The 22539-nt window shown below is 39.8% G+C and overlaps 1 protein-coding gene across 1 annotated transcript in view; it reads right to left on the bottom strand.

Moving 5' to 3' along the window:
• Window positions 1–4082: 4082 nt before the first annotated feature.
• Window positions 4083–22539, bottom strand: part of RASSF6 (Ras association domain family member 6) — a 29885-nt gene continuing 11428 nt past the window's right edge. The window contains exons 2-12 of the mRNA XM_026090135.1: window positions 19791–19880; window positions 13320–13398; window positions 12122–12273; window positions 9827–9918; window positions 9180–9364; window positions 8613–8714; window positions 7283–7334; window positions 6146–6264; window positions 5964–6061; window positions 5046–5169; window positions 4083–4913 (exon numbers count right to left, since the gene is read on the bottom strand). Of these exons, the coding sequence (XP_025945920.1) occupies window positions 5094–5169; window positions 5964–6061; window positions 6146–6264; window positions 7283–7334; window positions 8613–8714; window positions 9180–9364; window positions 9827–9918; window positions 12122–12273; window positions 13320–13398; window positions 19791–19861 (1026 nt within the window). The 5' untranslated portion in view covers window positions 19862–19880 and the 3' untranslated portion in view covers window positions 4083–4913; window positions 5046–5093. The remainder of the gene's footprint in view (window positions 4914–5045; window positions 5170–5963; window positions 6062–6145; window positions 6265–7282; window positions 7335–8612; window positions 8715–9179; window positions 9365–9826; window positions 9919–12121; window positions 12274–13319; window positions 13399–19790; window positions 19881–22539) is intronic.

Consider the following 22539-nt stretch of genomic DNA (forward strand, 5'->3'; position numbering starts at 1 on the left):
AATGATACAAAGTCACAATTTTAACAGTGAGAATACCTTTTCTGAATATTCATCAAGTATAAATAGAAACCTATGAATTGCCATAGTGGAGAATACTATGTTTTTGCTCTTTGCTTGGTGTAAACACAAATCTAATGAAGTCATGACAATTTACACCAGCTATAGTTCTGTCACTGATCTTCTACTATGACCAAGGTAAAGGAGGTGCCTCAGGAAAAAAACATCAAATTCTCACAAAGACACTCCTAAGCTGTGGAGCTGTAAAACTGGTCTGCCTACAAAGCTCAGCTTAACTGAAAATAAGATGTGTGCCTCAATTTAATTCAGATGGGGGAGAAACTTGTGTGCAAACTTCATATCTGGCTCATATCAATTTGATTCAAAATAATCAAGGAAACTTAAAATTAAACCAAAACAAGGAACTTAAACCCAATATAGTGTGTCCWGGCAGATTTTGTACCATTTTAAGTAAATTCACTGAAAAAATAAATTAAATAAATGGAAATTCAGGGTTTAGATACAGTCATCAGCCTATGAGATGGATTATTCTTCTTCTTGTACCAAACAGAGTCAGAGATTGGARAAAAAAAAAAAAGTGTTTCATTCTTAAACTTATCAAGCATAAATRCAAATGCCACTAAGAAAATCTGCCTTTGACCATTTCCAAACTGTTTTTGAATTACCAAGTGATTATTTTTGCATTTTTATAGCAGTGTCTTTGAAATACAGCACATTCATTCATTAAYATGGGCTGCTGTAGCAGCATAAGGGCGATTATAAAGGTGCCTTCAAGCACATAAAAAAATATCTTGGGAACCCTGAACAGGATGATGAAGACGACAGATTAGGCAAATGTCATGGGAAGGACGGAATATGAAACACTCAAACGCCTGACAAATGTTTAGAGAAAGCACTGGAAAGTTGCCAAATTTACACTAGAGATGATTTGACATGCAAACAGCATTTCAATTTTACTTCTGTTTATATTAAAAGAAACTAGAAGGCATATGTTAAAAATCAAATGTCAAAAATTGATATTTAAAAGAAATATACCTTCAAGCCAAAAGTTTCCAGAGGAATAGATAGATACCTAAGTATCAGATGCTGCAAGTAACTGTACCTAGACGTAGTTATCCTTTATTTGGAGTCTGCCCATTTGAAAATATACATAGGATAAGGAAAAACYGCACAAATCTCCTGTAGGATACAAACCTGGTCAAAGTATTACTACCAGAGAGAAGYGTTTAGACTCAAACTGAAGAGGTCGACCAAATGGAGTCCCACTGGACTCTATCCTGTATCTACTGCTAGGCAGTATTTTCATTAGCTACAGAAGTAACAAAATGAAAACACATTCGTTAAATTTGCTGCTGCCAGCAAGCTGGAGAGAGACTGTTGCAAATGTACTATTTGCAGCATTTATGTCAAAACGATCTTGGTGAATTACAGGAATAGGCTAGAAAAACCTRCGTACATTATATTAAGACAAACTTAACTTCCAACGTTGGTATGATTATGCAGCTGCAGAATTTTAGTACAGGAGAACTACTTATTAGGGACTTGCKTGGATAACAACGCAGTTGCAACAAATCACAAGTTGGCCAAGTCACCAGCGTTTTGCTGGTGATGAAAGACTGACATCTTGCTTGCATACTGGGGTCTCAGCTGGAGCATGGCCTGTAGCACACACAGCATCATTACTCCATTTTCCCCACAACTGGTAAGGACTTTGCTGGAGTATTAAGACAAATCTTGGGTACCTCACTTCTAGAAAAAATTTCATCTGAAACGAGAGTAAGGGGTAACAGTCAAGGATTCAGAAAACRAATAAACAAAAAAAAGGAAAGATRGAATAGATTAGAGGTATTTAGCTTAAGGAAGAGTTGCTGCATGAACACGCAAATCTTCATATACACAAAAGGCCAATCCCAGGATGAAGAAGGGCCTAACGCTGGGCACAGTCAGGGGAACAAAGCACAAGGATGAGCAGTCTGGGAAAAGCAAGGAGCCTCCATCACCGGGGAGCTCTGAAAGACACACATATATATATTGGACAGGCATTACCTAAATATCAGTGACGTTCTGAATACAGAAAATGACTAAAGACCATCTGAGGTTTCTTTTAGCACAGCATTTTCTTAAGATTTTATGTTCTGATGAAAATCAGTCCTCGGGAATTTGTGGAGGTGGTTTCAGTTTTTCCTTTTTTTGAATTCCAGTGATGACTTCGGATTTTTCTCACTGTGTAGCTTGATAGTAGAAAATTAAGATAAATCCTGTACTGTGTTTGTTTTCTTTCCTTAAAGTGTTAAGGTCCTAGGCCCTGGATTCAAAAGAAACCCCCATTTTTTATTCACTTTCATTTTTCATTACTGTATTACTTTCCATATCCAATAATGCCTTGGAATAAATTCTTCCCTTGTCCTTGTCTATACTCATCACATAATTCATTTAAATGATTGTGATATCCATGAAAAACTATCACCACAGCAATACGGCAGCTTTATTTCACTAGCGCTTAAAACCCAGCACACCCTATAGATAATCTGTGMTTGATTCCACAGTTCTTCTCCCAGTATCTTGGACTTGGTCCCAATTCAGCCAGACAAACGAACTTAATGGGATTCAAGTATTCAAAGCCAGATGATTGCAAAAATAGCTCAGTTTAGAAACTGTGTACATATATAAAGAACTGGAGAACTCAGTTGAAAACATTTTCCCCTCTTTTTCACATGCTCTGCGCATTGAACGCTCATAATTCATTGGCCTGAATTATAAAAGTTTCTTACTCCAACATTTTCATAGTATACCTTCATACAGCTATTTAAGTATTTACTAAGTGGAACCCATTAACAGAGAAACAGGCTAGTCTGCATAAGTGACTTGAAATACTTTCATACAGATTATATATGGGAAAAAAGAATACTTCAAAAAACATTTGAAAAAAGTTATTGAGGAAGTAAGAATAAAAACTCATTCACATTTTTTATTTATATATTTTATATATTTTGTCTGTCCTTCACTAGCTTGATGGGATCATAAACTGCTTCATATACTTGTGGTGAAATTCTGCCTCTCCACATGCTCCCACCGAAGGAAAAGAGCAGTTTTGCTCTGGTTCAAACGATGAGCGCAGGCACAGAGCTCAGGAGCAGCTAGAGGTCTCTAAGGAGCGCAGAATACCTTTCTTCCCTGATCATGAACTTGAGGTATCCACATATTGCTTTCCAGCTGAGTTGTGATTTGTTCTGTATAGCGATTTAGACAGACTCAAGACAGAAATCCAAGTAAAGGGACCTGTTCTTATACTGACTTGAGCACACTTACATAGTGCCTGAGAAGAGCCTGCTAGTGCCTAAGACATATCTGGCTTCAGATGAACCAAAAGCTCAACACATTTGCGGTTTTAGCAGTCTTGTGCCTGGTTTTGGTGAGAGCAATAACTGAACTGCAGGCTACTTCAGACTTCCTTAAAATTTGACCATACCTTGCAAACATAACGTCTGATGTTTCAAGTAGAGCTTCATATCTCCTGAAACTTGGCAAATAAATATTTGAGTAGTTCCMTTGGGAAATTTCAGTGACACTTGCATGCATGCTTTTGTATTTTTAAGGAATTGACATTTGCACCTCTCAGGCAACTGTTACTTAATACCATGTATCCTGACTGCTGAATTACTTTAAATTCTCCCCTCTGTTCTTCCCTGCCATAAATCATCTTCATGGATAGGATTATAATAGACAGTACATTAAAATAAACCAGTTGCCCTGAGCACAATAATTTTAAATAGAATATTTGCTTTTCATTTTTGACTTACCATCCAAGTAACACCATCTCAAAGGGAGATAAGGGGGGAAAAAAAACAAAAAACCCTTATCTCATTTATTCCACATTATTTCTAAGCAAGACTTTCTGCACACTGTGATTCCCTCCTTCACGCAGCATTTATCCTGGGTCTTCTGCATAAGGAAGTGACAGCTGAGGAGGAACACAGGTATCATATAACAAAACAAAACCAGTACAGGAGGGCAGTTTGTGCATGACTTAAATTTTATTTACATCTCTGCAACCTGAGCTTTTCTACTTGGCATGACTTGACCAGACAGGACCAAAAATTGACTACTGTGCACTGTGCTGGGGCCATAGACTGTCCAAAAACTGCATCTCCAGGTACACAGGGGAAGGATGCCAGCCCAACCCTACGTGCCCCATCATGGCTATGACTAAGACTACAATCCTTTAACCTTTCTTACTGAACGCTTTTCACTTCAATCTTCAAATATAACATACACAGAGGAGCAAGTAATCACTTACATTTCAACAAGAAAAATTGCTGAGGTGTCATCCAGAAATGGATCAAGCAGATCCAACAATATTCCATGACAGCTGCTACTTTGCAGTTCAAGAGGCATTTGAGAGAGAAAGTCACTGTTACGTTGAAGAGCTGAGTAGCTATAAAGTGGAAATTTTTCCATTTCTATTATTCAAGGGGTAGCTCAAAGCTTAAGTGAGTTAGGTAACAACCAGTCTGAAAGCAGTGGGATTTTAGGCACCTTGCTTGTGTAGGTGTTTTTCATGCTAACTGAAAAGCCCAGCTGCAATCTTAGGTACATAAATATGCTTTGTCACTTAAATCTACTAAAAAGCTTCCTTCTAATTAAATTCAGCATTACTCTAATAGAAGAAAAGCTGTGTACTTTCTTTTCTTTTTGTTGGTGTGTTTAACACACTGGTTATTCGAACATTTTTCTTTCATGCAACACTTCTGATAATGGCTTAGAAATAAGTAGGTTTCAAAGCGTTGTGCTTTTCACAGGATTTTTACCCTTCTGAGTTTTGAGCTGGACTCAGCATTTGTCATTTGGAGGGTTTCATGAGTCTTCTAAGGTGGTTCCCAACTTGTATTCCAGAGCTGTAATGAAGTAGGTTCAGTCTTAGTTGTGTAATCAAAAGAAACTTTAGGAATTTAAACACTCTTGTGCTTTAAGTGTTCTTCAGTTACGGCACGTTCATAATATTTCCAAGATCAAGACAATATACTGACTGTTTTTTGGCACAGGTCATGGGTCGTATTCACAATAGGCCATTCATATCAAACAGCAGTCTCTGTTTTTTTGGCAGTTCGACTATGAAGGTGCTGGCATATCATGCTCTTCTCTTTAAGGTATCTGAGACAAAGAGAGAGAGAGGGGATGCATTTATTAACACAGAATCCTGCCAAAATTCTACCCAGATTTTAACATGCTAGTTAAATGGGTGAAAAATACTTTAATGAAAGCTTTTCTGACAGAGAATGGCAACTATTATTTTTCTCTTGACATTCCCTGGCCATTTCTATTTGAAATGATTATCAGACGGTTGTTTGATAACAGATCCTCAGCTGGTGTAGACTGGCACTGCTTGTGACCTCAGGTGTCCTATATGTTTAGAACTACTGGTGTGTTTCTAAGAAGCCCTCATACCTGTTGTGTATTTCCAGCTACTATCAGAAGAACCCAAGCCATTAATTAGAATGGAAGCTTTGAAGGGGCACTAAGGATTTTGTACCTGTCTAGATGAAATGCTATGCTACCTAAATATCACCACAATATTTAGTGCATTTATACCCTCCAGGGAAATAGATCACAGCAAACAGAAGCTCAGAAATTAGTCTAAAGCTCAGAAAACAAATGAAGTAAAACAGAATTGACCCTCAAGCTCCCTCATCACTGGATTGTTTCTGCCAAGCCTTTATCAAGTGTCATAGATATAGTCTAGCATTTATTCAGAAATCTTTAGGAAGAACAGCTGATCTGGGGATGCAGGATATAAAAAGGATTATAAATCCACAAAGTTTAGCGTAACTAGTCACAATACAGCACAAACTGCCCCCTACTACATAAATGCTTTCACCTCTTGAGCTAACCCATAACTGTAATTCTCTTGGACTGACAGTGACCCCACTAATTTTACCCTTATTTACTTTGCAATTGTCTGTTGAATCTCCTGTTCTTCTTCTTCATTCAGTCTACGCAGAATTGATTCCAAAAAGGGAAGATGAAACTGAATATATTGAGCAACCTGTCATGAAGACAAGAAATGCACATCAGTGAATAGGCTAATTGGGCAAAATACTGAGAACGATTAGAATGATGATATACGTACATCACTGCTGACCTCCTCTGCATCCCTGTCCATGAGAAAAAATTGGGCAATCTTCTCTGAAGGCCCCTGTAAGAGTCTGTGCAGTAAGGGAATGTCTCCACTCTTCAGTTGTTTCTTTTCTGGGATGCAAAACAAATGAGATGTTGCACAGGAGATAAAACCATGCTTCCAAATACCTCATGCAATCAGTAGTCTTTTTTTTTCTTGGCAAAGATCCTATCTTTGACTAATATACAATGATTAGAGAGATAACAAGTCTTAAACACATATTTGCAGGAGGATGTGGCACCTAAATGCATACCACACATTTTGAAAGAAACTGGTATACACAACAACAGACAGGAGCTACAATTCAGGTGACCACATATGCATTTAAGAGACTGATTCCAGGCCAGTCAGCCTGACCATAACTTGCTAAAACAAAATCTACAACATAGTTTTCAGAAGTATCCTTTCAACTTCACATTTTGACATTTATCGTACCTTCTCCTCAGTCTTCTCTCTCATTCTTTCAGTTATTTTTAAGAAAGATAAAATTTCTTTTTTCCTGATGAAATAAAGAGTAGACTAGGTTGCAGAAGTATACCTTTTCCCATAAAGTTTGAATACGTCTGACTAGACATCTGGGATCCAGGACTACAATCCAAAATCCAGAAGTCCAAGTGAAATATGTTTAGGAAATCCCTTTATCAAGCTAGCATTTCAAAGCCATTCTAGGTATCTCCTAGCACTAAGAAGCTAATACCACTGTTCTAAATAAAACATGGTATAAAAACACCACTTGGTGCCTGCCATCACTAGATATCATGTGGCTGTACAGAACAAAAGATAAGGCTAAACAGCATCTCAAAGTCTTTAATTACAGGAAAAACTAAGGCCTATTTGGCTGAGCCAACCATACTTGCAGGACTCTGTAGGACAAAGCACCCAGGAAAGGATTATTCTAGTTTTCTCCTCCATCAGAGCAGCACACATCTCTAAATGTCTCCACAAAGGCAGAAATCCCACCCTGCACCCAGGACATCAGGGCAAGGCCACATGCTAGTAACTGATCCTGTCACTCCTAGGTGAGCAGTCCCCACACATGCACAGAGAATAATTAAAGGGGAAGCAATGATACAGCAATGTCTGGCTTACCTCCTGATGCATGGATAATATAAAGTGCAAATTCATGTGGACTGTTCTCTATCTGTTAAACGCAAAAAACAAAGTCAATTCAATTCAGACCGATGGATATGCTTCTCTAGCATTTCATCGTCAGCAAAAACTCAACACGCTTCTCAACTCAGAAGTTCAAATCAAAGTCTGAGACTGGAACTTCCTCTACAAAAGAGTTAACCATCTAGATTTAAATAAGGTATCAAACTATACTGCCATTTTCATTGTCCCTGTGCTCAACAATGTCATGATTACAAAAGCTACCATTTTATTTCCCAGAACAGCAATAGATCATCTTAGAAAACACCAGATCCTTGCAGTCTTGTTTCCCTGAAAAGTCCATAATAAGTTCATACAACTCTCTTAGGTGACAATCAGATTTACCAAGAGTATTGGCATTAAGACAAAAACTTGGGCTCTCTTCCCATCCACTAGTCTGCAAGACCATGTTTGGAAAACAGCAGTCATTTTGAACATACTTAGTTTTTGACTTACTCTCTACAACTTTTACAACATTCTCAATAATACCATTCCTTCTGTTACTGTTCATAAAAGTTAAGTTCTCCTTTTACTATTTCACCTTAGACTCTTATTGTCTGTATAAGGTCATTACGCAATAGCAACATCTCTAAATAGCTTATTATTTTACTATTATTTTTGCTAATTCTCTATGCAGCTTAAGTAGAATAAATCATCTGAAATTAACAAAGCACCAGAGTAAATATATTTCTGACCAAATATAACTATGTTAACAGAAGACAGTATCAAATAAACTCCAGAAGAAAAGGAATTCCAGACATTATGACATTGATCTTGAGTATTATTTTTAACTTTAACTTTCTGGAGCTTCTTATGTGCCCGGATCTAGTCTAATTTATTTAGCCTAGCTACTTGGACTACAGTAAATTAGAATTCCTTTKGTTTTTAGCAAAACACTATTACCAGAGCCTGTCACTAGAGGGAAGCACGGCCATGTGCATTAAACAAACATCCTCTGTGCTGAGAAAGGCTAAATACGCAGCAGTGTTTTCCCCTCCTGCAAATTAGATTATAGAGGATCCATTCTCTGAAAACTATATACTTCATACATGCTCTCTAGAGTCAAATAGCTTTGAACCATTTGTAAAATAAAACCTATTCTCCTCCTTAGAAATGGCCCAGGTGTCTTTTTTCTTCCTACGATGTGTTCTGTGCACTATCCTTCCAGTTATTTCCACCCTTTCTCGCAGCAGACAGCACTGGTGTTGCACTCTAGAGTTAATTTTTCTAGAATGCAGCTGCTCTCACCTCTGCAAACACAGAAACTTACCTTAAACTTTTGAAGCAATTGCTCTATTACTTCTCTTGTTCTCATACGGCTGTTTATTCTTATTTTGGTTTCTGATCCAAAAGCTGGAGTGAAAACAGATGTCTAGAAAACAAGACCAGTAGCAAAATGGCATGAATATGAAAACTCCTGTACTCAATGGCGGCAACCCGAAGGATCTAAAACATGGCAAAGCTCTGGGATAAAGAAAGAGGTCAGGTAAGCTGCTGCCATAAAGGGTAGAGCAAGTGGTGTGCTCAGGAGAAGGGAACGGACTCCTCCCGCGGGATGCAGGACCACCATAGACACCACCACCACACAGCAGCCATGCACACCTGCAACCTGCTTCCTGAATGGACCCAAAGCAGCTGCAAGCCAGACCCTGGAGGCAGAGCCCCAGGCTCAGTGACACAGGGCAGGCCAGGCCAGGCCAGGCCAGGCAGAAGGGACGGCTCCTCTCTGGCTACAAGGGCTCCAGGAGAGATCCAAAAGCTCTCTGGAGATTTCCATCTGCCCCAGTACCCAACTTCAGGTGAAGAAACACAAGCATAAACAGGCAAGTTTTCACACCTCGTAGTTGTAGAAATGGCCATTAATAGAAAACCTATGAGTTTCCACTTCTGTTCTTGCTATCATGGGGAACTTGGTCCTCTTCCTCACCACTGCAGCATTGCTTAGGGCTCTGGGCAGGGTAGCAGAGTCATGTTCCTGCTTGCTCTTGGATTTCAGAGTGCTGCTTTCATAGCATGAATAACCTGGACAAAAATGAAACTGCATCAGCAGATTGTACAGCTGCTCTACCCTCCTTGCCAATACTACCACAGGATGAAGGTTCTCAGTCAACGGCTTTCTTTTTTTTGGGGGGGGGAGGGGGGGAAGAGAAGGGGAAGGAGAAGGACATGCATATCAGAGTCAAAGAGCTGCAGCAGCCACAGGTAACAGTTCACTATTTTGTACACTGTGGGAATAACTTCTTCAGTTAAAACAACCCATTAGTATGGGCCATTTGGAAAATTACCTGTACAGTACTGTTTTCACTAACCAGTTATATGTCAGTATTTCTGTTTCAGTATTTCACTGGCACGTAATAGATGTTAAACACAAGAGAAGAAAGATATCCCTTTACCTACGGGGAAGACTTACTACATCAAATGATTTTTGCACAGTCACAGATCAAAGAGCTTTCCAGTGAATGTAAGAGCAGCACCAATACTAACTTTTCTCCAGGTTTGACTTCTCTTCTGCGGATTTCAATGTCTCCCCACTAATATGATGTAGATTATCAAATTCTCCCCAGCGTGTCATTCCCCTGAAACAGCAAACATATAGTTGATTCTTCTTCAGTAGCTCAGTGAATTCAATTTATTCTGTAGACAGGCTTCATATAATACATTCCTATCCCTGTTCAAAACTTTATAGAACTTGATTACAGACTTCTTGAYGCAATCCTGTGCAATGTGCTCTAGGTGACCCTGCTTGAGCAGGAGGGTTGGACTAGATGATCTCCAGAGCTCCTTTTCAATCTCAACCACTCTGTGATTCTGTCATTCTATGCAGGATATGAAGCCAGTAATTCTAGTTCATGTCATAATAAAACTACAGCAAGTAAAATGTGATATGACTAGAGATCCCAAAGGCAGCACACAATCCTATTCAGAGCCTGTTGAATGTTGAAGCAAGATGCCTCTTAAATTATTTGCAGCAATTCTTTATCTGTTCTATAGCCATGTCCTAGAATGATCACAGGTAAGATACCATAAAGACAGACAGGAAAACCCAAAACTTTGTGGTCTAAATATTCACATGAGACATCTCTGTTATACATGAAATATTAAATTACTGTACTAGCCCCTAGTCCTATCCAAACCAATTCTGTAGGAGAACAGGAATTCAATCCAGCTCTCTCAGGTCTGAGATAAATGCCTTGGATTTAAAATCCAACTTTATCCCATTATTTCCACAATTCATTGAATAAGTTCTCTAGCAAAAATTCTCTGGCCATGTTTGGACCAAGAGCAGTAGATAAACCAACTTATGGAAAAATATATTTTTTAAATTCTGTGTTTATTTAAAACAACACTCAAACAACTCCAGTGAAAATGCCAAATGACTATGTCAGTTTTCTCCATGCATTTAAAACATTTATTTAAGATCAAACAGTCAAGCTGTTCTGCATACCTTAAAGCATGTCCAGGCAGTTTCACACTTCTGTGATCATGAATTAATATTTACTTAAAGATTCAAATCTGTTGCCAGTAGTATATTTTTCAAGAAATGAAAGGCAGAGCAAAACACTAACTGCCAGAATGGACCATACCCTACAGGCCACATGCACACAGTATCAGCAGGCCTATTCAGGGTAAACAAAGTGAACAAGATTTGCCTCAGACTCAAGTTCTTTGCTGGTTACTCCTGTTAGGTTACCCATTAATTTCAATAGCAAGAGATAGGAAGATTGTCCCTAACATTGCTGGAGCTGCACAGCTGCAACAAGCATAGAATTTAATCCATAATTCACTCATATACCACATGCAATCCAAGACAATGGATAATGAAGATAAAGAGCTCTTTATGTAATTTATTTATCAGGAAATCATTCAGGGTAAACATTGGCTCAGTTTCCATATTACAGACTACTCTGCTTCACCTTGTCAGATATAATCCAAAATTCACCAACCAAGGCCTGAAAAATAACATTAGAAAAGGAAATATTCTAAGCACCTAAACAAACTTTCAAATAGCTGGAAATCTAGCAGGATCCAGATCAGTGCAATGCACTTAGATATACAGTCTCACAGGCAATAGCCTGAAGGAGCAGCTGATCTGTGTGCATTTATAATGCTTTTTATCATCTGATTTAGTGTGGACAAAGCTAGTATTCATTCCCCATTTAAAACTTTGCCCTGCAAAGCAATGGTGTTACACTTTGAATATCTGAGAAAGTAAGCTGGGATAGGGAATCACTTAGCACTACATCACCAGCTTTTTGCTTTATGCTAGACAATGTCTACCAACACAGGTCTCTCAGGGCTAGTACAGGTAGGTCAAAATGTGGCAGGTTGCTTGCTGAGCGCATGTGAGCCTGGGGAAAGATGCAGATGTGGGAGCTTCGCTTCTCCTAGGACTTCCTGAGGGAAGGGCTAAAAATTTGCTGCTCTTGGAGTGGGAGAGGCAAAAGTGCCATTCTTGAAGCACAGCAAGATGGATCCTTCTGAATTTCCCAGTACTTGCATGGAAACAGTCAATATAGAAAAGAGGTGGCTCCTCCTCCACCTTCTTAACTGTTTTTAAGCTAAAAGGTAGACTATTACAAAGATGTATCCTTTCCGCACAGCAGAAGCCATTGAAGGCCAGAGCCACCCCTGTTACACTTGGCACCAAGTCCTACTGTGCAAGTGCCCGCCACAGCCTTTGGAAAATCTGGGATGCAAGCACCATACCCAGTGCAGCCACTCAAGTGAGCTGTCTTGAAATATCAGCCTGCCTGCTCCTTACAGAAGTGAAAACATTACCTTTTACTGGTGAACAAACCAACAGTCTCTGTTGATTTCAGGGTAACAAAAGAAGGTATCTGTTTCTCATCCTGAATTTTTAATTGGATAGGATGTCGGACTCCCCAAAATATTGACAAGATTCCTTCAATAAATGGTTTGCTGCCTTCTGGCTGGAAAAAAAAAAAGGCAAAGAAAAGTGAGGAATGATTAGTACTTAATGACTTTAATAACAAAGGCTATGAGTTCAAGTGCAATCTGTAGCTATACCCCTTTTGGCTACAACTATTGTCACTGGCTAGAACTATAAAATTAGGGCACTACGAAAATGGTAAAGGGGGAAAAAGAGAAGTTAAAGAGGAGTATGAAGTTAATGAAATTGTCCTTGCTTACACGGGGCACTGCATCACCCCAAAAGACCTTATCAGTACCCATTCTTGCTGCAATACAACTCTCTGTCACTGCAGAGCAAGTCAGGACAGAGTACTGAGGACTTCCCATTTTCATACTGTTTTTCTCCAGGATTGCTGTGAGTGCTCCTTTGGTTCCTGATAACAGCTGAAGAACAGAAACTTAACCTGTGAAAGAGTCTGGACCTTGAAACCAAGGACCCTGTGATATTAGGGACAAGATACATGCATTCGTCAGTCCTTCAGCTTCACAGTACAACACAGGCCCTCCTGGCCTCTGCCGAGGGGAGATACCTGAGGCTATTGTAATAAGCATTTTCACTCTATTGGAGGTCCACATCTGAGGAGAGACTGGTAGTCTACAAACTGGCAGTGGTCCTACCATTACACTCTGTTGGTTCAAGCTGAGGGGGCAGGGGGGGAGTTGCATRCTGCAGGAAGACATGCAGTTATACTCCTTCCGAACTCAGGACGTAAAGTTCAAGAGGTAGACCCAAAGAATGATTTTCTGTGATACAGTAAAGAGCAGGATGGCAGGAGATCACCATGTTACACATTGGACACCCTTGCTAGTCTAAGCATACCTGTTTCCGCTCTCCTCTCGTCAGAAAACTTGGCTTTAGCACATGCTTTGGTGTATTGTCAGGTCTATGTTTTGATTAAAATGACATCTAATACACTGATGTGCAACAAATGTATTTTAGACTGTCTGTAGTCCAGTTGCATTCAACATCAGCACCCATTAGAGCTTTTCCTACAATAACATTATGATTTTTGTATGACACATTGTTCTTGCATGGATTCCTTACCTGATTATATGACAGCTGCAGGTTTTCTTGATCAGAATAATAAGAGTTATACGTCTTCAGCAGAGAACTGAGCTGCTCTCTGAAAGAAAAGATCACAATGAAAGAATCATTTTTATCCATCTCTATCACTGTGAAATCCAGGTGCGAAGAGGCAGAGGAACACCTGGTATCTGTTTGTTATGCACACTGGAACTTTATATGGGTTTGTTAGTGATTAATACAATATCCTCCAGGAGTAAAGTTTTGTCTGGAATACTGGGGTGCTTATTAGTTGCTTCTTTAAGGACTTAATAAAGAGAGGAAATGAGTTAGTCACATTCTAACATGATGTTAATAACACTGCCATAGAATAACTTGTACTTTGGACTTCTGTAACAGTCATGAGTGAAGAAACAAACAGGAGAAACATTCCCATACACAAATGTTGTAAATGACTTCTGTTAGGTTACAAAATCCACCTTCCCCCTCCCCCCCCACCCTGATTGTTTTCATTGCATTTTTCTGGCTAAGTATTCTTTTTACTACAATATCTACGTTATGCCTAGGCAAAATATTTTAGTTGCCTTCTGCTTGCAACCTAACAGCTTTGCATTTGGTCTTTGYTCAGAGAAGAAGGGATGGAGGTGAAGAGAACACCTGTCAAGAGACTTTTAGCAAGGGTTATAAACCTGCCCATCATCTCAGATTTCAAACAGAAAGCCACTCTGCAATAAAATGAAATAAAAAAGACCACAACATTCTGCTGTGAAAACACTGCATAGAGACAGGAAGGCAATTTGAGGGCTACGGGTCCCGATGAAGTTTGATATTTGAGAACAAACTTCAGAGACAACCACATCCATCTCTATCCTTGCATGATACATTCACAACACTGCAGACCAGTCTGAGAAAAGGAGAAGGTGGTTTTGGAAAACTTTTCAAACTTTATGACTTTTCAAAACAACCAAGTTAGAGCTATTGTATGTCCAAGTTTCCGGGTCACAGCCTCCTCTGCCCTTTGGCAATTTTGTCTGGAAAAAAGCACTTTGGCTACTTGATTTTAAGCATAGGCTTTCTGGACCTCTTGGAAAACTTCAGCAGTCAACTCAGACCGATGGCTGTGACTGCACTACTTAATATCCAGAGACTGCAAGCAGTCAGCGGGCACACACTGCACACCCATGACATTCCAGGTGGGTTAAAGCCACAGTGCATGGGCAACCCCAGTCCTATACCAATGGCCTGTGCAACCCTGCTCCCATCTGCACTCACTTGGCACCTGTGGGCCATTAGGATAGCTTTGGTGCAGCAACCAGCCCACACCACTGACATTGCTTTTTCCTCAATTACAAGATCCATATGGGCAATAAATGACACATGGGATAATCAATTGCACAAACACARGACAGGGAACTATTGCTTAGGCAGCAGCAGTGCAGAAGAGCACCTTCTGGTTACTGTTAAGCACCAGCTGGCCACAAATCAGCAGTGCCATGCTGCTGCATTAAAAAGTAACCACCACACAAAGATGTATATACAGGAACAGAGTCTTCAGAGTACGTCTATTTGAATTATCCCTCAAGGGCGGTTTGGTGCAAGGACTCTGCTTTTGAGTGCTACTGTTCAAGAATGCTACACACCAATTCAACCTAGTCCAAAGGAGAGCAAGGGAAAAGTCAAGTGGCGTGAACTACAAAGAAACAAGAAACAAGTTGCAGTTTGTTCTAGAGAGGACTGAACAAAGAATTGTAAGCAGTGTGTGTTTCAGGACCATCAAGAAGGAAATGCTCTACCTCACACCAATTATATAGCAAGGAAAATCTAGACTACAATTCAGAAAGGCTATTTTCAACAGCAGGGGTAATAAAGCTTGGGAAAAGGCTGCCTGGAGAGGTAAGGATTTTTTCCTCAAAATTTTTAGCAATTAGATGAGACAACTCAGGCTCGCAAGGTTTGATGTACCATTCTTGCAGTGAAGGGCAAAGAATATGACAAGTTTGTTTCCAAATACTGTCTATTAATTCCATATTTTTGTCTAGTGTGATATATTACAGCAGGCTAACTGTAGGCAAAACAAACAGCATCTGCATATTCATCTAGTAGTAAGTTCCATAGAAACTTACTGAAATTATTCAATATGTGCCTACTATCAGAGGTGATGTTACAACTCCTACACCAGTTTTGAATTAAAATGGAAAAAACACACAATAGACTTATAGAAGTGTCAGTAAAAGACAAATCATATGTTGGAATGATGCACCATAGAAGGTACATTTTAAATATTGCTACAATCACAGAATTCACTAAGAACCTCAAAGAAAATAACATTCCATATACAGGAATATACTGGCAAAGGTAATAGGCAAAGTATCACACACATGCTCCTGTGAGAAACACAGAGAGGGACTTAGTCATTATAACAATGATCTTAGTCATTAGTAAACATTGCCATGAATGCTTTCAGCAGAATCTTTAACAGTTGTTTCCTTCTAACAGTCAAAACACACCAAAGTCCCAAAATGCACATGAAGACAGTATCAGCAGCTACAGTCAGAGATGGCAAATCCAACAGACATCTCTCCCCTAGGACCAGGGTCAACATGTCAAGCATTGCACACCAGTCAGGAAGGATATTTTCATGCATGAAATTAACATGATTAAATCGTATCCCTGATCAGACTGTGACTCAGTTGACCTAACCTGACTGTTTAAACAATTACACTGTTGATTGTTAACTGTACAAAGTAAAAAAGAAAAGAAAAAAAAAAGGGAGAGATGTTCAGAAGATCTCACTTAAGACAAATTCCATGAAATTGATGCAAGAAAAGAGGAAAGGGATGGGTTAGGTAAAAAAAAACACAGATAGTGGAGATGGAAACACTTGAATTGATTGGTTGCTACGTATGATTTTAAGCGTATCAATCTGACAACAAAAGCATCTTCTCTCCTGACTCCATCATACCATCTTACTACTACTGCATACGCCCTCTTCTGTGACTTAAGACACATGCAGTCACCTTCCACCTTCAGCCTCTTCTGTCTACACTCTTTGAGCTCTCATTTCAAAGCAGGTGCCTTCCACTCTGTCATGTTTCTCATTCACCTCTTATCCATTTCCACATACCCAAAGCATCTGGACAACAGAATGTCTCTGGATAACACTAAGCAGAACTACATCATGGTACGTTTTTCTACATGGGATACAGCCCTGAAGTACCTGCTCCTTTTTTGGGGTGGAGGGAGGGAAACAGGAGGCTTACACAGATATCTGACACCACGTAGAGGCAGAGCACCGGCAGCGGAACGGATGCACCCTGGAGCTGAGCTGCTGCCCAAGAGCCCAACACTTCAACTGGTCAGCAAGAACTTCACCTTCTTCCAGGCTCGACCGCATCAATGAACTGGACTGGGAAATGGTGGAGCGAGGAGGCTCAGTAAACAGGGGGCTGAATGTGATGAAAGGCTTTCCCTGGCACAGCGTATCCCTCATTTATTCCACTTAATAGATTGAATTTAGCAGTGCCATGTTGCTCAGTGCTTCTTTTCCACCCCTCTGTGACAAGGAAGGAGAGGGGAGAAGAGAGCAATGGCTTTTATGCAGCTGGTAGGATTAGGATAAGATCTTTTACCCACTGAACTCCATAAAATTAACTGCATTCCCTTCAAAGCACTCTGGATTTAAACTATTGACTTTAACAACCTATTATACCTCCTGAAATGTATTTTCAAGTGGCTTTATCAACAGAGTTGGGCTCCAAAGCAGCATTTTCAACTTTTACTTCAAGCCACTTGCATTTTAAAGTCTTATTACTACGGCTGGTGAAAGCCTTCGTTTCCACTGTGCTGGAATGGCTTGTTATTGGTCCTTCAWGTTTAGTGAGCGATGAAGCTACAAGGGACTGTGTTTAGGTTATCCTACCAAAAGGCAAAGTTATCATGGGATTAGGTGTGAATCAGGTACAAGCAAAATTTTCATCACACTGGCTACAGGTRAGACAAATTAAGCATGTCTGAGCCTCACACACACGCACAATCCAGATAAAACTGCAGATTTATGTGCAAGTATGAGATCCATATTCTTGTTGGACATATGTAGTGACAGACTTTCTGCCCCAGCATGTGAGATGCATAAAACGTAAGTCTTCTTATACTTGGCAACCTAGTATCTTAGGCAATCATGTCACTGAAAGCTGTTATTTTGCAAGCATTTTCCAGGTGGGAAGTTAGAGGGTCAGTTGCTTGAAGACATATTAGGAAGTAAGGCCCGTCTATTACTCTTCACCCATTTTGGCTGCAAGACCAATTAAAATAAAAAAAAACACACACAGGCTAAAAGCACTAAGTGACACGGCAAAGGTTATCTCCGAGACAGATGCCATTTAACCTTCTTTCAACAGGGCAAGCCCTGAATATTTTTTTTTTTCCTTGCCCAGAAAAACTTTCCATTAACTTCCATTGAAGTTTGCATGAACAAATCCTTCAGATTTCAATCTTGCTTTAGTGCAATGGACAGTGACAAGTCATGCAAGCCATTAGAAAAGCCCTGAGGGAGAAGTCTAACAGCCACTCACTGACTTGTTTGTCCTTGTGCAGTAGAGAGACCTTAGAAAAGTAAATAATTTTCTTAACTTTTTTTGCCCCAGGAAGGAGTAATGCATGCACCAGCTTACTAGTTCCAGAATGAGTCTTACTGCAACACATCTTCACACTCAAAAGGCCTATAGATTGCCCTAACAAAGAGGCACACGTTCACCTYCTCAGAGTTGCACTGTCAGGAAATCAGCATCCCAGTTGCATTGTGATACTGTTCCTCATCACATGCCTCTGGGACAATAGCCAAATGCAGGCATTACAGAAAGCCAAGGCTAAATAACTCAAAGAACTAGTTGGTGACAAACCTGAAAAAGTCAACATTTACTGCAACTCCACCAGTTTCTTCAGCAATGAAGGCAGGATACAAGAGAGCGGTAAGGTCAAGCACCCTGGCGATAAACACAACCAAGCCTGAATACATTCACCAGAAGCTCTAATCCAGGGGAATCCACCTGTGTTTCTCTCAGCTGAGCACTATGCATTTATCCATGGATATTGTCATCAGTTATGCTTAAAGACACAATATTTAGGCCAGCTGGATAATTGTACATGCTTTGTTCTCCTTTTTGATCCAGCCATTGCGCAATTCCCAAACAGCAGGCTTGCCACATCAGCATGATTTGCATAATACTACTGAAAGAGGAATTACATAATAAGAGCAGGTTTGAGTTATAGAAGTGGTAAGATAGTCCGAAAATAGCATCAGAAGCAAGTTTGAGCACACATTCAGTATGTTAGCAAAYACTGAAATGCTTACCTGCTTTTTCTCAGGGCAAGAARACTTGAACAGCACTTAGAAACATGAACGTAAAACAAAAGCATCTCTACCCTGCTACAGATTTCATGCAGTTACACTTGCAAAAATACAGGGACAAAACCCTCAAGAGGTTTATCTGGTGCATTGACAAGTGCTTTTGTATACTAAGTATATGAAAGCTTACACTGGTTACCTCTGACACAAAAGCCCTATATCCCAAAGTAAAATCAACCTAAAGGGAATGACTATTTAGCAGGAGGGGAGGGATGCATTTATTGCTTACCTGCATGCTCTGGGCAAAGCTCTGATGTCATCCTTTAAAAAGGGAGAAATCAATGGCACTGCTCATACAACATATAAGGGTATCAGGATTCAAATGTAAGTACCTATGGCAGTATGAGGAAAAACCTATCACAGGCCCCATCCTTGGGTGCATTTACATTTGGCTTCTTCTGCATTCCCACAGGACAAGTGGGAGGGAGGGAAATAAGGTGAGATAACAGCCCTCTCTTCCAGCTCCCGTGCTGTGATCAACGCAGGGAAAAAGCTGGGCTGTAAAAAGGTGATGGAACTATGCACCAGGAGGCTGAGGAATTTTTCCTAATGCTACGCAAATCCTAACAGCAGGACTTCCCTGTTGAAAAGCATCCCATGAAATACAGTTCAAGTGCAATTCCAAAGCTGCTATAAATAGGTTAAAGAATGACTKTCATTGACCACAGAATGGAACTGGCAATCTGATAGGTCTTTCTGCAGAGAAACATTGCCACCTGGGGCTAGATACTGGACCCCAGAGGTCAGACAGGTACAGCTGAAGTTAAACTTTGGAATTCATGCTCAAACACAATAGATTTTGAGGACAGGAAGGTCTTCTTCCTTAATTTGAAGTTTAATTTCAGTATCCTCTGAAAGCACTGTTTTACCTAATGAACAAGACCTGCTGTTCAAAAGGTTTAGGCTCAGTTGTTTGAGAACCATATGAAGGGCCACTTTGTTTTGCAGACACCTTACAGAAAGTGAACTGTAGTTGCTGCTGCTGCCACAGGCTCAGCTCACTGTAGGATCCACTGCTAATCTAATGAGTAAGTATGAGGTAACAGGAATTGGGCAAAGTAATTAAGCATCTCTATGTAATCATTTACCTGGTTATAGACTTCTCCTCATTGATGGAAACAGAAGGTAGATGCTGTGCTTTCATAGTCACTTTCTTCATTTATTCAGAAGAGATGAAACTAAACCAAACAAAATAAAATTACATTCATTCAAGCCACTAAAAAAGACTAAACAGTAAACTCAACAACGAAATCTTAGTTTCCAAGTGAAGCAGGCTCCATGTCGCAAGCTAAGCACTTCCAGCTACACCATTTTTGGGCTATTGTATTTAGCCTTCTTAATAACCAAATCTTTCTCACTCCTACTACAAAAAACATAATCCATTCCCACCAAGCATATCACAGTACCTTAAATCCCAAGTACTTCAGTTTCAAACAACACAACTTTTCCCAAGAGTTTTGGGATTACTCTAAAACGTTATGATTATACTTCACTCCTCTCAGTAGACTGAGACTGCAACCCATTTACTGGTGAAGATTCACTTGTTAACTATAGACAAAGAGTTGCCCAGGGTCACCAAAAAAAAAAAAGTGACTCAGCAAACCACGCTTAACCAGATTTGTAAGACTAGACCAGGAGAATGTTGATAGCTGGCAAAGTCCCGCAGCACACAGAGAAAGAAACAGAGATATTAAAGAGAGAACAAGGCTATAATTAAAATGATGTAGCAATATAATTTACAGATTTCTGTCTCGTGATTTCAGCAAAATTGTGCAGGCAACAAGCCAGACCAATGAGACTCCAACAATGCATTCTYCAATAAGCTTAATTACGGAGTCATGGCTGCTTTCATTCACCCTAAGGTGTTAGAAGAAAAGGCAGACTGATGAAAGTAACCGAACAGAATCAAGAYTGACAAATAGTACTTCACTGCCAAAACTTAATCTCCACTCAAGAAATGGCATCACACAGATAGGAAAAAAGTTRTCACATGGAAAGCAGTAAAATCTCCAAGTATTGCATTCTAAGTTGATTACTCCACTTTATTCATCTCTTACTCAGGCTCTATGACAGACAAATTTCCCTAATGCAGAACTTGATGCCCATTTTCACTTATGCTGGGATAAAACTGAAACAATTTCATTGAAGTCCACAGAATCATTCGGGGGGGGGGGGAACAAAACTATATGAAAGCCAAGCTGTAGCTCTCCTGACTTGAGTCTTGATTTCAGATTGCATGGGACAGAGCCTAGTCAAAGAGAAGTCTGAAAATTAGTTTATTGCCTACAGTACTAATGACAAGAAGTGTTCAGAAAAATCAATCTAGAAAAATCAATCTAGAAAGGAAAGGAAATTAAAGCTTGGAAAGATCACGGTTAGACAAAGAATGACTGCCTAACCTCTGCAGAAGTTATCCTACTTCACTGAGCCTCCTTTTTAGGAGCAGTTACACAAACTTTCTATAGTCACAGATGTATGATTTTTAAAAAATACATGTAGGCAAATGAGAAGTTGTGCATTCAAATAAATTATATTAAACCTATGAAAAATATAGGAGACAGTTGTGATAAGTTACCTTACAACCTCTAAAACCGAAGTTCATTACTTAAATGAGACTGGGGTGAGAAGCAGCAGTTTCTACCAATGCGTGATCAAGAGTGGGAACAATCCCATCCAATCACTGTGCTTTGTGCGACACCCAGAAGGAGGGGAAATATCCCTGAAAATTAAATATGGCCCGTGACTTCTGTACAGAAGCTTGTATATAAGGAAAAGAYGGCTGCACTCCAATACAGTAATGTTTCTTTGCATCTCACATTAGTTCAACAACCATTGGCCATACTCTAAAGTCTGCTTTTATGTCATTTACTAACATCTTTAACTGAATAAACTGCCTATGCCAATCTATTTTCAGAACAGTTTTGAAAGATTCAGAGAAGCCTATGTACATTGGCATCAGAATAGCTGGATCTAGACTTAAGCTCATCCCTTCCGTCAGGAAACAGCTTGTTTTATAAAAGCAGATAGCCAGGTGGCCATTATTAAACCTAGAACAGCTACTCTCAGAAACCCTGTAAATGCTTCACTGCTCATAGCTGCATATTTTTAGACATAATTTGACCTTAACATGGTTCATATGAAAGAGAAAGCTGATCTACACAGATTGAGAGAAGTGATCTTTACACTTAGCTGACTTAGAAGTGGCACCTTGGTTAGGCTAACCTCACGGCCTGAGAATTAACTCTGAATAAACTTAAGGCTTGGAGGGAGGCTGACTGCAGCCTGAGATACATCTGGAAGGCAAGAAGAGCAGCAGAAGCAAAAGACAGGAATAGACAAGGAGCAGGGCAGATGCAAAATGAGAAAACTCCAGATGAAGACAGGAACAGCAGGAAGAGTCTAGGAAAATGAAGGAGGCTTGGGGGCAAGGGAGGAGACCATCTACCCACATAAAGCTGAGAGATCAACAGCCACATCAGGGTACAAGACAGAAAACTACCAAAGGTATGGAATTTTCCATCTATATAAGACCTACATCTTACCTGAAATCCTTATTTCCAAAAAACCCTCAAAATGTTAGAGGATAGGGAGATGAGAAGACTTCTTTAATTTTACTAAATACACTGATACTTGCTTAAGGGACAGCACAGGGACAGAACTGCGGAGGAACGACAAAAGCAAGCATAAGAGCAAACAGCCAGGCAGATTTTACAGAACAATAAAAGGAGGTGACTGTAGAAGGAGGCTGGTAGGAGAAGGACTGCTGAAATGCCAAAGGTAAGCCAAGCAGGAGCAGCAAGGTAGCGTTTTAATTTATATGTAGTAGCCAGACTGCTT

This window comes from Apteryx rowi, unplaced genomic scaffold, assembly GCF_003343035.1.
Source record: "Apteryx rowi isolate R43461 unplaced genomic scaffold, aptRow1 scaffold_85, whole genome shotgun sequence".
NCBI classification, from domain to species: Eukaryota; Metazoa; Chordata; class Aves; order Apterygiformes; family Apterygidae; genus Apteryx; species Apteryx rowi.